Here is a 15,633-nt window from a genome sequence, read left to right on the forward strand (position 1 = left end):
CATGGAGTGCTATGCAATGATTCTTGGATTGAGAGTAATGAGAAGTGTGCCTGTCTTCTTAGGGGAATTTATTCTGCCCCTTGCCCCATCAATTGAGAATTACTTATCTAGGATTATCTCATTTTCTTCCAAATAAGGAAACCAAAGCTGGAAACACTGAGTGACTTTTATGCAGTTGACACAGCTGGAATTTAAATCTGCATCTTCAAAGTTAAGTCTGTTTTTCAGCCCTATTCCAATTATTTGGGAGGTAGTATAAAAGGTAATTTCTGTGGGTTTGTGGCCAGCAGTCCATGTTCAGAGCACACCTCAAATGTTAAAACGAACCAGCCAAACAAGCTTCTGTGGCCTCAAAACCCCCTTCCCATCCTGACACTAGGCATCTTGGCGCAGAGTACAGACATATAAATGAAAGAAACCACAGTGTCTGGTCTGCTTATCCAAAGTATAACCTTATGAGTTTGCTGGACAAACAGATTTATAAATTGAAGTTGATTGATAGCTAAAGGAATTTAGGCTGAAAGAAATTATTCTAATTTCTGAGTAAGGCTTTTGAGTTAAACAGTAATATATTAATAGGTCAGCTCAGCTTTCACTGAGTTAAAAAAACATGACCCAAGTAATAATATTAACATTTGATCACTTTAGGTTAGTTGAAAGAGACTAGAGATTTGGAATCTAAATAATACATTGTTTCCTGAATTTGCAGATCAACTTTAGATGAGATTTAAAGATCTAGTTAATGAAAAATAGCACAGCTCCATAGTCCATGTGATGCTTCCTAAATAGCATAATTTAGCTTTTGATGATCTAGATTTGTCTGTGCAGAAGGTATATGAGACTGTACAGTTAAAATGTAGTTTCTTTCTTAGAACAAGGATTGCCAGTCCTGAATCTGCATCATGCCAGGTCCTCCATAGTCATCTGTACGCTTGTGGTGAAATCAACGAGCTGAATTGTTGAAACTCATTCAATAGCAAAAGATGTTGATAGTTGCTGTTTTTAAAGTAATGATTTTCAGGCTTTAGTGTACATAACAATCAGCTGAGGTGTATTAAACATGTATACTTTTGCCCTCTCCCCAATGATTCTGAATCCTTTGGAACTGGGGTGTGGTGGACAGAAGGAATCTGCATTTAATAAACACTCCACCGCATTTGGACAGATGGGCCAAGGGACCACACTTCGAGAAACACTGTTCTAGAAAATGAAGGGAAGTAAGAAGAAGGTACAAAATTTTGAGGAAAAAAATGAACCTATTGAAAGAAAAGAAAAGGCTTTATTGGTGGAGAAGCTGGATGGCTTGAGGCAGTTAATCTCAGATTGGTTCCAAAACTGGAACAAGATATTCTGCTAATAGTGAATAGTGTTTGTTTGTTTGTTTGTTTGTTTGTTTTTTCATCTCAGTGGACAGAAAAGATCTGAATTTGTATTTCATTTTTTCTTCACCAAACTTTTAGTGCCTGCTATTTTTTGTTAGAAAACGAGCTGGTAGCTAAGAAATGTTAAAACTGTTAAACATTCAGAAATAGCTAATCTTAGTTTGACAACTGTTTTTCTTTTGAAAAAGAAGTATAAATACATAAAATATAGATGATATATAAAAATATTGAAGTATATAATACATCTTTAAAATATATATGTATTTTAGTTTACTCAAGTTGTTTCTAACTATATGATATAATTTAATTTACCCATTTTGACATAGAAAAGAGCATGGTGTTCCACAAAAGGCACTGTAACTTCCAAGTGCTCCCCTACATGAACCAATTTGTAAATAAACTATTGTTCACTAAGGCCTGAGGTCATGAAACTGTCAGTGCAGGGCCATTGCCTTGTTCATCCTTTCAAAAAATGTTGGGGTTTTTTTTTTGATGCTTGATATGTGGAGCCACCGATCTGATTACAAAGATAACCCTAGTTCTTATCTACACTGAATTTTGGCTAAGTGAGAGATGAAGGTGGACAGGTGGGCAATTAAAATACAGGGGAATAAGTCTGTGATGTATGACAGGTGAGGTCTAGAGTGCTAACCTCCACTGAGCAGATCGAGCAGTTTCACAGAGGAAGTGGCATCTAACATAAAATATCAAGGTATGGGAAGAATTATGCATATTTTTGGTTTCTGTTTCACTTGTTACCATATATGATTGCTTTGTTGTGTTGTCTTTGAAGTAGATAATCTCTGTGAATATAGTTTTTTGTAAGCTTTTTTATTTTCTTCTAGTTTTCATTGACATATATGCAGGTTTGAATTTTTGAGTATTTTTAAAAGCTAATTTATGATAATGTCTGTTTAAAACTTGAGAACTCATTATTTAGAGGATTTTTGCATTAGCCATGGATTGACCAGTTTCTCCTTATAGCCTGTTCTCAATCAGACCTTTATATAATCAGTACTTAGCCAGGAATTATTGGCTTTCTGCATGATGAAGCAGAACACTACATTGCCCTGCAGGATGGTTGTTTTTAATGATTGCCAAATGATTCTCTTTCTGTCTTAGTTAAGGAAACATTTCTTTTATAACAACCTATAAAGCTTTTAACACATTAAGTATCATAAGCCTTAAGTTGGTTAAAGATAATTAGCTCTTTTTTGGCATTAATGTGACCTATCTTAATGTGTTTTTTCCTTTCTCTTTAATCTCGTGTGGTGGCTTTCATACTTTATAATTCTGATATTTTCTTTTCAGTTTTATGCCATTTCTTTTAAAGCTGAATGCTAAATGGGATCTCCCTGAGTTCAAAAGCACTGTCTCACTGTCTCTAATTCCTCTCCTTTCATTCTGTCTTACCTGATTTGGTTTTTGCTCTCTATTAAAACTACTTTGAAGAAGGTCATTGGTGACTTCCCTGTTCCTAAATCTAATGGTCAGTCCTACATCTTCATTTGTGTTAACCTGTTATCAGCATCAGCACAGTACAGCACTCTTTCCTTAATGACATTCAGGATCCCGACTCTCGGGTTTTCTCCTACTTTAGTGCATGCTCCTTCTGTCTTCTTTGGTGGTTTCTCTTCTCCTTGACACCCTAACATTACAATGTGCCAGGGCTTAGTCAAAAGCCCACTTTTTTTTTTTTGACTGCCTGACTGTTATTCCATGTACCTAATTAACATCTCCACTTAGATATCCAATATACATTTCAAAGTTAACATGTTTAAAACTGAATGTCTGATCTTCCCTTTAACCTTAGAATCTTCGTGTAGTCAGTCTTTTTATCCTTCCCATTGTTGAAATCCAAAAACTTGGATTCTGGCTTCAAAATATATCAAGAATCAAACCTCTTTTTGCCACCTTCCCTCACTGGTAACACCTGGCCAAGTCACTATCGTCTCTCATATGGAAAATTGTAAAACTGGTTTCCCTTGCTTCCATACATGTTCCCCCTATGGGTTTTTCTCAAAACAGCAGTCAGCACAGTCCTTTTAAAATATATCATATAATTTCATTCCTTTGCTCTAAACAATTCCATGAACTCCCCTTTTCACTCAGAATAAAAGCCACAGTCTATATTGCAACCTCTGTGATCTAGCCCTGCATTGCCTATCTCTTATTTCATTTCCTACTACTTGATTTCTCTTTCCACTCCAGCCATCTTGACCTCTTGTTCTTCTTGAACATGCCAGACATACACTCAGTGTAGGCCCTTTGCATGCATTATTCTCTCTGCCAGGAAAAGTTCTTACAAATACTCTCTTACCTCCTTCACGTGGTTGATCAAATATCTTCTTCTCAGTGAGGCCTAATAATCTTTTTGAAATTCAAACCTATCTGCTCCTCCCCAAACTTCCCCCTTAATATTTTTCTATAATAATGTCAAGTTTTAGTATATACATAGTAATATGAGACATAGCGTTTGTTGTCTGTGCCCTACCTCCTCATCCCCCACCCATTAGAATACAAGTTTCATGAATACAGGGGTTTTTGTTTCACTGAGATGTATCCCAAAAGCCCAGAACAGTGGCTGGTATGTAGTAGGCATTCAATAAGTGTTCACTGAATGAATGAATGGTTTCATGACTTACTAATGGTTGAAACCCATTTTGAAAACTCAGTTTGAAACATGCTGGTCTAGTGGCTAGACTCAATCCTTAATTTTCTATTTGGGTGTTATTACAAAAAACTTTGAGGGATAAATTAAAATTTTCATTTTTTAGTTTTCAGTTTTGTTCAATTAGGTTTGGTTTGTCCAAAGTGGAGTCACTCTAATAATAACCTAAGCGAAAACATAACATTGCTTTTTGATATTACCATTCGTGTTCTATAACTTTGAAAGCCAGTCATCTACTGCTAACAGTTTGTACTTCTAGATTTTTTTCTAGGCACCAACAGGTATTAAATCATACTGGATGGGATGTTCTACAACTTGCATTTTTTTGGTTTTGAAATTTGGTTCATTTTTGTTGTGGTAGTTATTTGTTTTGTACCTAATATCCTACCGTGGACACTGTGTCTTGAAATGTGGTGCAGCATGGTTGGTAAGAGCATGGATGCCAAGCCAGACTTGGTTCTAATCCAGTCAAATTACCAAATTGGCAATTGCCAGTTACCAGACTCTAGACAGGTTACTTAAGTTTTCTGTGTCTCTGTTCCTCATCTCTTAATGTGGCAATAGTAATAACTCATCATATAGTGTAGTAGAGATCAAATTCTGCCAAATACACATGTGCATATATGTTAACTGTCATCACTAGTACTATGTCATTGTTTATCACAGCTACATTATATCTCGTTTTGAAAATGTAACATTTTATTTAATCAGTCCCTTGTTTGATATGTATTTGGGTTGTTTCTAATTCTTCACTGTTACAGTAATCACCAAGGGTAAATGTTCTCGTACATTTGTGTAATTTTCACAAAAATAAATACACATTTAATAGACTTTTGGGGTCTAAAATATAAACACTTTTTCCAACGTACACTTGTGCCAACAGTGTATCAGTATTTGTTTCCCCACACTCATGCTGATGCTGGATATTATTAGGCTTAAATATCATTATTTTCTTCTAGTATTTTATAATTGATGGACTAGTTCTTTCTCCTATCCCCATGCCATACTCACATCTTTATTCTGTCTGAAATAATATTGAGGTAATGATCTATTATTCTCAAACTATTTCCATCTCTTCCCCAGTAATTAGAAGTACTACCTTGTATTATGTACCAAACTCCTATATATTCCTTGATCTCTTTGTAGACTTATTCTCATTATTGACCTGTCCATTCCTATAAAGTGCCATCTGATTTTAATCACTGCAGCTTATACTTTTTAATATATTAATAGCCCCACTGTACACAGTCAATTATATACACATTATTCCTCTTTTTAAGGAACAGTTATTTTTCCATATAAATTTTAGGATAATTTTATTGGGGTTTAAACAAATACTCACTGGACTTTTGTTTCAAAAAGTGTTAAAAGTATAGACTTATTTGGAATGAATTTGTATCTCTAAAACTTTAAAATGTCTATTCACTTAGTCAGGGTTTTCTTTTTTTGATATGTCTTACATATTTGCTATAAAGTATATTGCTTTGTTTTCTATAGTTTTTGTTGCCATTTTGAATATGTTCTTTTTTTCCATTACGTAGTTTAATATAAGATGGATTACATGTACATGTAAGGTGTCAACACAGGTGTATGTGTATACATGTCTTACATCCACACATCCTTCATACTCTTTAATACTTATGCAGTTCTTTTAGATTTTCCAATCTTATAGTCACATCATATGCAAATAATAAATTTCATCTTCCTTTGTAATGTTTGCACCACTTCTTTTTTCTTTCCTTTTTTTTTTTTTTTTTTTTTTGCACCACTTCTTTTTTCTTAATTTGTTGTAGCGACTGGACTGTAGAATGATATTAAATAATAGTGATGATAGCAGGCATATGTTGATTCTGTGTATATATAATTTAATTGAAAAAATTTAATGATTTTATAGGGTTGGTCACATTATTAGCTCTACTTCAAGACTTGTTTTATATTAAACTGGAGAGTACTTGGGAAAGTGTAAGATCTTTTGCTCTTCTGGAAACAAGAACATTACCTTTGGCTAATAAGAAAAAGAGTGATAACTCTCTGAATTCCTGGACGTTTACATCTGAAGTGAAGGATCTTCCCCCTCCAACAAATGTCATGTTAAAAGTTATGACTAATAAAGTTTGATTTCAAAATTATATGACATAATGACATTTTTTTTCCCTTATATCCTGAAAGTCAATAATAGGCGGGGCTTTGTCTCTGTCAATACTCAGTTTTGTAAGCTGCATCTAGATAGATGCCCAGAAGGGCTGCCTGCAGCCTGGTACGCTTTTTCTCAGGGTGCTGCTGATGTGAGTTACCAGCTTCTACCCCGCGAGCAAGCCATTGTCAGTGTTTCCTCGGACCCTGGAGATGCTGGTCGTGGCTATTTGAATAGGGCTAACGTTTGTCAGGTATAACAGATTGTTCAAATGTATCTGACTTTGAGTTTAACTCTTTTAAGTTTAACTTCATCTGGGCAATAGAAAGTCAGACATTTTAAGTAATGTCAAATGTAATCAAGAATTAAATGTGTTGGTTTAATTTTCTTTGACCTCTAGCTGCCTTTCATTCACAGAAAAAGATTACTAATACGTCAGATAATTATTGTTATAGAAGGAGGAAGATTTTATACTTTTTCTAGGCAAAAGTTTACTTTTGTCCACTCCTACCAGTTTCTGTATTTATCGGTTGTATGACAATTTTTTATTTTTTGGTTGGGGTTTAAATTTAGTTGAAGTAACCAGCTTAATTGCTCAGTAGTCTTAGTCTACTTAGCTTTATATCTTTTTCTGGCTTAGTAATATTAGTATTTTTCCCAGATTTTTTATTATGAAAAATGTCAAACATAAGGTAGTTATCTTGCAGAATGGCCTAAATTTTGGATTTGTCTGAGTCCTTCATGATTAATACAAGAACTTTTAATCATAGTAGTCTTCAGTTTTTAGGTCCATTTGCTGAAAATAATTTTTATACTTGTGTCATGGCACTTAATAATTACTAATATTGACCTAATTCCATTTCATTCTGTTACTGAATATGATCTTAGTAGAGAGATCCTATAAGTAAGGGTTCTGAGAATGGGATCCTAATTTTTAGAAGATCTGTGTTCTCTCTGTTTCTAACAGATTTCTTCTGTGGCCTTGAATGCATTATACAACCATTCCACCTGTGCTATATAAAACACACAGAATTGCTTACCTTTTAAAACAATTTAGTGGATTTAATGACTGATGTTTATAAAGCCCATAGAATATGTTAAAATATAGCTAAGATGGTAATAATTAGAGAAATGATTATGGTATTTTTTGGTCCTTTCAAATAAGCTTTCATTTAGTTTAAGTGTTGTATCTTCAGCAGACATTTCTGTCTCAGATCTGAAGCAAAGGGACACTAACCTTAAATGCCTACCTACTGTGTGGTAAGCATTGGGCTAGAGTCTTCAAATGCATCTCCTCATTTAATTTTTAAGCCTCCATCTAACCTGTGAAATATGTGAATTCTTATTTCCATTTTATAGACCAGGAAACCCAGGGTCAGAGTGGTTTGGTAACTTGCTGTGTACTATAAACCTAGTAAGTGCTGCAATCAGGCTGTGAGCCTGGAGCTTTGTACATTTGTGAGTTGAGCTTTATTATGAGAACTTTTCTAAATACTTCTGAAATGTCACATACATTGAGGAAAATCTCTCCCCCAAATTTGGTAGCTACTAGTGAAGAATTTATACCATCTTTTTCTGACCAGAAACATTTAATATACAGAGTGTTAAGTATATTAATTTTCCCATTACAGTATGTCTCCTGTCACTGATTATATTCTAGGATGTTGGCAAAGGATGAACTGATGACCATACTTCAGAAATGTTTCAAGGTTTTTAAGTCCTCTTCTGAAAAGCAGCTTGGGAGCACAGCAAAGAGAATAGAGGAGTTTCTGGCCCAGTTTCAGAGTCTTGATGGTGAGAATATAGCATCTTGCCAATTGTACTGGCTATGAAATTTAACTAAATAAAATAACATGGAAAACCCCATTTTCTGATGTTTGAGAGATAAAGAGATAAAGTAGTTCATGGGCAGTCAGCATACCAACCCTCAGAATATCATATCCTGACAATCACAAATAAGACAAGTGGTTCTCTTCCAGATTTGGTTTGAACAATGAAGATCATCAAATGGTCAGGAAAAAAAATTCTTTCCAGATGGACAGCTTAGAGGACTTACATTTACCTTAAAAAAAAAAAAAAAAGAAATCAAAAAGATTGGAGAGAGTAGCAGGGCATCATAATTAAGGACTCCTTTTAGATGTTTTTTCTTAAGCATTTCATCAAGTTCTTTTAGATTTCAAAAACACTGCATAAATCATTTGTAAGCCTGAAGAATTAATAGCTGTGAACCACTTTCACAAAAATGAGGCTCATTGGTATGCTGATTACCAAAATATGCATGAGGTTTGCTTTAATCTGATTTATAAAAGCTATAATCTTTCAGTCCTAAATGAACTGAGGCAGCCTGGCATTCCCATGTTGAAGTGTTGTAATTTCCTTGATTTTGCCTGACCGCCACACGGTCATTTATATTTGCTGAATGCTGCGATGCCTATTTTGTATAAGTAGCCATGTTATGATGCAGCAGGACTTCTCTGTGTTTTCCAGGGGCACCATGGATTGATACTGATCGTTAACTTTTCATGGGCTCTTCTCTTGCTCTCGTTCTAGCACTAAAGTATGGTATTCTTTTGGTAAAACAAACAAAAAGAGTATGGACCCTTTATTTTCCCCTATTTAGGGAAATTTTACTTTGGGAGGTTGAGGGAATGAGGCAGCGTGGTATGTAAGCACATAGATTGGACGTGGCATGATGAAAATACTTCACACTTGGAATGTCTGTCAATCCTTTCTACGTTTGGCAAGTGTTCCTTTGTCTTGAAAATCCTTTGGATTAAAGGAAACTGCTTTTGCTGAGATCCCTCCATATCTGTCCACAGCTGCCATGCTAGGTCAGTGGAAGATGAAGAGAAAGTTTCCTTGGCTGGAGCGACATGAGCAACCAGCACGAGGAAGTACAGTACTAAGAGGGTTCGCTTCAGGCTGTGTGTAGGCATTGCTCTTTTGCACTGTAGCATGAGCTGAACCATTTTTCAAATCATATTTTAAAGGACTGGAGATTAGTGTAGAAATCATTGAGTTCAGTTACAAACAGACTAAAGCCCAGGAAGAGAATGTACTTCATCCAGATCCCACAGCTAGCTAGTGCTAGCACCCGGGCTCCAGCTCCCCTCTCATAAGCCAGCTCATTGCTTTTGTTCATTCATTCATAATTTAAATGCCCCTTAACTGTGGTTATTGGAACAGTGAGGGCCACCCTTAAGGACATAAATAAGGTAAAAGACTTAATATATATAAGTAGGTAAATTTCAATCTTTTAAAAAATTGGACTCAGTTTTTATTTTGTAAAATAAAACTTGATATTATAACAATTAACATAAGCTGGTGAAATAAATTGTGATATACTAAATAATAAAGGAATGCAGCTTTTTGCAATGGGAAGTTTGGAGATTAAGATGATTAACATTCTGAAGATAAAGAATTTTATGAGTTGAAGTAAAACCACTGTAAAGAAATATCTGTATTGTCTATTCTCAGAAGTGATACTCTGTTAATAATAAAGTAAAATTAACACCCCCCCCTCCCCAACACACACACACATTAGACAAGTAGAGATATTTGACTATATGCTACCTCTGGTTCCTTAACTATGTTTTATAGTCTGCGTTTAAAATTACATTTGTAGGGTCACAGTGTCAGATCAGGTTTTCAAGGCTCTGCTACATGCTAATGAAATGGCACAAAGAATTTATTAGATATTTAACCTTAAATTATATTTTTCTTGAATGAAGAATTATCCATAGCTAAGAAGAAATTTATTCTTTTAGAACAGTGCAGATTCTGCAGCCACATCCTCTTGTCTTAGATTTAGTCCAAATAAGCCATGTGAATGTGAAATTCCTAAAACCTGCCTTACACTAGGAAGAGGGTTGTTTTAGAGCCTCATGCTCTCCAGAAGCACAACTACACCTTTCACCAGCTACAGTTTTCTGTTCCCTTTGGTGGACTTTATTTCCCGTGGAGTTCTAGAAATATTTGTTCTTTTGACTGGAATGGATTTACCCTAGTTGCTGTATATTGGTTTTACATTAAAAAGCAGAAGCCAAAGAAGAAGAAGATACTTCAGGGCTACAGTCAAAGGGGCTTCAGAAGACAGACCTTTATCATCTTCAGAAGGTAAATTTTCCTTCCAACTGCATCTTGCAACACTCCTTTTTTTTAGTGTGTGCTCTAGATTAGCTCTGCCTGTGTTTTTGTTTTTATTTTTCATCCACAATCAGGAACAAAGCAGATTTTGTAACACACTTATAAATTGAACATCCTGTTTATCTGATCCACTGCCATCCTCATTCTCTATTTACAAAGTCTGGAATTTACTAGCCAACATAGGTGGAAACTGTTCCTTCAGGCTTAGAATAGGAATTAACCAGCAGTAAGGAAAAAATGGGAACATTTGTTGCAAAAAGGTATCTGATTATTTATCTGATGCATTTGACTTTTTGTTTGATCAAACAGAAATCCATAAGAACCTAACCCATTAATTTTAGGGACTTGACTTTTTAATGCATATTCAGTAGAGAGCAGGAACTGAGCCACAGTACACCCAACATAATCTTTGTCAGTTAATTCTAACTTTAGGATCTTGGTTGTCAAAGTAAAGAACATTCTTTGTATCATGATACCAAGTTATGATAAATGTAAACTTTCAATCAAAGCAAGGCAGAACACATTGAATTTATTCTCATGGCCAAAGTGTAAGGATTTTTTTCCTTGTACTTATAAGTCCTTTTCTTTTTTAAGAAAAATTTTTTTAAATTTATTTATTTATTTATTTATTTATTTATTTAGGCGGGGGAGGGAGAGAGTGAGCGCACATGCACAAGCTAGGGAAGGGTGCAGAGAGAGAGGGAGACACAGAATCTGAAGCAGGCTCCAGGCTCTGAGCTGTCAGCGCAGAGCCTGATGTGGAGCTCGAACCCATAAACCATGGGGGCCAAAGTCGGCTGCTTAACCGACTGACACCCAGGCTCACCCCATATAAATCCTTTTCTTAAATGAACCAATGGGTTGTGGATTGTGAGCACTCTACCGTATAATAGCAATGAAGTGAACTGCTCTTTTTCTTTTTCTCTGAAATAAACTTGATATATATTTGAAGCAAAACACTTAGGAGGAGAGATTCTTTGCAGACCTTAAAAATAAAAAATAAAAAATAAATGCAACCCGCATTGATCTTGCTCTTTCTGTGCACATTCTGTCTGTGGACCTAGAGCTCCCCTCTGAGTTTTCTGTTGCAGAATCACCAGAAAAAATATGTTCTTTCATCCATAGTCCTTATTGGAAATGAAGGAATTAAGAAGAACCAGTAAGAAGCAGACCAGGTTTGAAGCACTCAGAGAAAAAGTTGTCAACTTCATTGACAGTCTGGTGAGGTGAGTCTGTTGCTCTTAAGAGCTAAAAATCAGGCTATTTTCCCAATAACACTGGGGTGATAGCTGTCCATAGCCAATCCAGGGCACTTTCTCCTAGATTAGGCTTTATGCTTTTCAGGCCCCTTCATCTAGCTTAGAATTGTAATTTTGATTCATTTTCCATCCTTATTAAGATGTCTCATCAAAGGACCTGACTAGTTCATTCCTTTACTGCCAGTTCAAGAACACAGATTTAAATTTGATCTATCTAGTTCATTAGGCTGGGGTTGGAGGAGTGGGGTGTGAAAATAGAAAGCTGAGTGTTTTTTACCCTAACAACAGAATATTTGCATTGCACTGTATCCTTGCTCTGCCTGTGCTGGGAGTATGATGGGTCTAGGCCAAGCCCAGAAGACACAGCCAGCTAGCCATAATGCCCTCTTTTATCCAGAGTAAGGCGCTTCTAATTCTAAAGAATACTAGTGCAACTTATTATCAGCACTAGATTCATGTTGAGAAATGTAATTTAGAAGTCCATTAGCCTATATTTTAAGATTATTTCTTTTTGGGAAACCCAGATCATTCTGATTCATAGATTTCCCAAAAGCCAATTTTATGTAGCTATGTAGGATTTCCCACCTAAGCCACCTTTCAGGCAATTGGGACATGCTATAAGGGGAAAAAAAAAAATAGAAGTGTGAAAACTAAAATGATTTAATAGTTAAAAAATAGGAAAAAGCTGTTATTTATCATTGCTTATTCTGTATTTTAATGGCAGTTCAAACAGCAGGCTAGGCACTGAATATAATCAAGTGCCAAAAAGAACAGCTCAGTTACTGAAGGCAGAGTAGTTTTCTGATAAATGACCTGTCCTTCTTCAAAGTGAAAAGTTCCATTTTCCAGGACAGTGTGGGAGCCATTGTTGCTAATCATTAGGGAGAAATTGCTAATGTCATGCAAGAGGTCCAAATGATCAACCAAGTGTGACAAAAGGTAGGTTAAAGTAAGAAATGTGTCATGTAAAAGTGATGCAATGCAACGTCGAATTGACCTGCTGGCCGGAATTGACCTTTTAGAACTTTAGTTAACCTTGCCCTCCTGTTAACCTTGCGCTACTGGGCTTTCCTGTTCTGTAGTTTTTGCCCCAGGTTTCTGGCTCCTTTCCTTTACCAACCTGTGGCCATTGTTATTGCTAAAAAATGTAGTGTATTTTAACATAATTGTAGGCTAAGTGCCAGGTTCCTTTCTGAGTTCCTACAAATCCCAAATTGTAGGCTTTGAAATCAAACAGCTATTCCTCTTTTGTGATCTTTGACCTAATTATGTCTGACTTTTTACCTTTCTGAGCGGTTACCGAAATAAAGTTGAGCATGATTGAATTGTGCTGTGTTGTGAAATCACAAAATTATCCATACTAGGATTTACTGTCTTTATCAAAATTGACTATCCCAGGCAGGAAGAGATTAGGATTGTAGCATGTTAGAACTAAAAGGGACCTGAGGAGTCATGTGGCACCCAGAGTGAAGCTAGGACTTCTGGATAGTCACACAGTCCTAATCTACTGACATCCATCAAAAGTCCCTCTCCATTTCTCCATAGTCTCCAAGGAGACCACATCACAGATGTTTGAACAGAGTTTGGAGTCCTGGAGAAAAGATGTTTGTTAAAGATAAATATAAACAATAGACTTTGAGAGATAGGGTTCTCAGTTTACCTTGAGCAGCTCTTGATGAAACTACTGAGAATTATAAGTACTACTTTCTAAGTTACTGTTTTCACCAGAATACAAACTTCAACTTTGTAGCCCTTGTTGACACTAAGTGGTCCTATCAGTTCCCACAAAACCACCTCTTTTGTTTGTGACCTCTGCTTCTCCCAGCAAATAAGCTGCAGAAGTATGCTTCTATGCTAATCTCCACATTTGCAGTTGGACAGAAATCCTAATGTGTGATGATGTTTTGTCACGTTGTTGTTCAACTAATGTAGCAGCCCAGTGTAAACAAAATACAGGCATATATTTTATTTTGCCTCTGATGGAGGTTCTTTGAGGGTATCCACATAGGCCTTTTGCCTTGGGAATTACCTGAATTTCTAAACATTAAATAAATATAAAGATGTTAAAAAGGGAGAGGAGTAAAAATGAAAAATGTGAGATAATAGTTTTTTTCTGAAACTGACTCTGTCTGGTTGCCTTGTTTGATTTCCAGTCCTTACTTCATAGCAGGGACTTCCAACAGGGTCTTTTAATGACAGTCATTATAATGATTGGGGAGAGACAGCCTGAGGTTGGTGCAGGAAGAGCTGATTACAAACTGGGTAGCCAGCCAGCTAGGGAGGCAGTTGATGTTACAAAACCTGTGCCAGAGGCTACAGCTAATTTAACCTTGAGTAAGAGGTTAGCAGTACTTAAGGTACAGAATGCTGATCCTTAGCGCCAATTCAAAATCCTAGACTTTGCCAGTGGGTTTTCTTCTGATGAACTCTGGGGAAGGAGCAGCATCTACAAGTGGAATGAGCAGGGGGCCAGGAGCTTTCTTAAGATGAGGAGAGGTGATGTGCATGGTTAATACCTCCATGTCCTCTTTTCCTTAAAGCTACTGACCACACAGGTAGAGCAGGTGTAGAGGGATTTTGTCCCAAGAGGGGAGACAGCCAGGACACGGGGAAGAAGAGGGTAATTTCTCTGGTGGCGAGGCTGAGGCAGCTGCTTTTTCTACCTGCAACTTGGTGAACTGACACAAATCTGTCATGTTGCTAAAATATTTAAAGCCCAGGACAGGACTAAGTCCCCTGAATCTTTATGAAGGCATGTGAATGAACTACTTTAAACAAGTTAGTAACTTACTACTCTTACCCTTGCGTTGTGTTTGCCAAGGTTTCTCCCTTCCAATTTGCTACCCTCCAGGCCACTCAAGAGTGATGTCACTGTCAGGGCAAGCTGATAGGCTCATTAGACATTGAAAGTGAACTTTTTAATGCTTTATTTCCTAAGTTCAAATTTCATTAAAATTGGTTTGGCATCTAGCTCATAAATAAGAGAAAAAACACAAGTTTCAGTGGTTTTTCTAATTGAAATTTTAGTGATGAACAGTTGGCTTGTTTTCTAATATTCTGAAGCTAAAATTTAGCCTTTTCTGTCTTCGAAAGTAAAATTTAATTCTAACATATAAAAACCTCCCACATATCATTTCTATGAAACTTCAAAAAATTTTCCATGTTCCCAAAAGAATTTCCTAACTTCTAAAATCCAGGTCTGTCTGAGGCCCGTGTTGTAAACCCTGCCAGGAGTTACAGGTCTGCTGTGGTAAGGAGTGTAGCTATCTTGATTTTCTCAACAATTACTTCAAGAAAGTATTCTTTAATACTGTAAGGTATCATAAAGCTTTTGAGCAGAAATGTAACTTAGGTACATTTGTTCCTAAAGGTTTAAATCAGAACTGAAATACAGTTTCTTAAACTCTAATGAGTCTGAAAGTTTTAAAAAATATTGTATGAAAAAGGTATAATTCTGAGTAAACCTGTACTATTATATTTGGCTTTTGTTTCATTTGTTTTTGGTTCTTGATTTTGCTTTTTAAGTAAGTTGCTCAGTCTTCCAGAGGACTGACAAAATGTTACACTGAAAATAAACCTGTGCTTATCTAAAACCAGATACCTATCTCCCTTTGGCTGTTTCAGAGAATACCTTCTGCCTCCAGAGACACAGCCTCTGCACGAGGTGATGTACTTCAGTGCCGCCCACACCCTGCGTGCGCACCTGAATGCTGCTCCCAGAATCGCCCTCCACACTGCACTCAACAATCCTTATTATTATCTCAAGGTAAAAAGCCTATTTGTTACTCTGAAAGTTTGATTCAGACCCAGGCTTCATTTACCACAAAAATATTGTAAATTTGCAGTCCTAATAAATGGGGAGTTGGTAGCGCAGGATTATACCTCTTTTAGGTGTAAAAAAATTCTTTAGACTTTAGAGGGCATTTTCTAAGCCAGTGAATAATGCTGCCAACTTTCGATTGTGTGTAATTATCTTCCCCTTCATGTGGTAAAATGCCAGATCACAGGCATGAAGACACCAGAGTATAATGCTACTACTCT

General features: G+C 36.2%; 1 protein-coding gene across 5 annotated transcripts in view; it reads left to right on the forward strand.

The window, feature by feature from the left end:
* The window catches only part of ORC3 (origin recognition complex subunit 3), a 62,031-nt gene that overhangs the window by 43,071 nt on the left and 3,327 nt on the right, over positions 1-15,633 (forward strand). For 3 of the 5 annotated variants that reach the window (XM_032593213.1, XM_030315950.2, XM_032593214.1), the window contains 4 exons: positions 7,848-7,981; positions 10,227-10,303; positions 11,459-11,559; positions 15,217-15,358. In XM_032593213.1, coding sequence (XP_032449104.1) covers positions 7,848-7,981; positions 10,227-10,303; positions 11,459-11,559; positions 15,217-15,358 — 454 coding nt within the window. Of the gene's footprint in view, positions 1-7,847; positions 7,982-10,223; positions 10,304-11,458; positions 11,560-15,216; positions 15,359-15,633 lie in introns of all 5 variants that reach the window. The other 2 variants (XM_030315949.2, XM_030315951.2) reach the window with 1 other exon arrangement.

Source organism: Lynx canadensis, chromosome B2, assembly GCF_007474595.2.
Source record: "Lynx canadensis isolate LIC74 chromosome B2, mLynCan4.pri.v2, whole genome shotgun sequence".
In the NCBI taxonomy this organism is placed as follows: Eukaryota; Metazoa; Chordata; class Mammalia; order Carnivora; family Felidae; genus Lynx; species Lynx canadensis.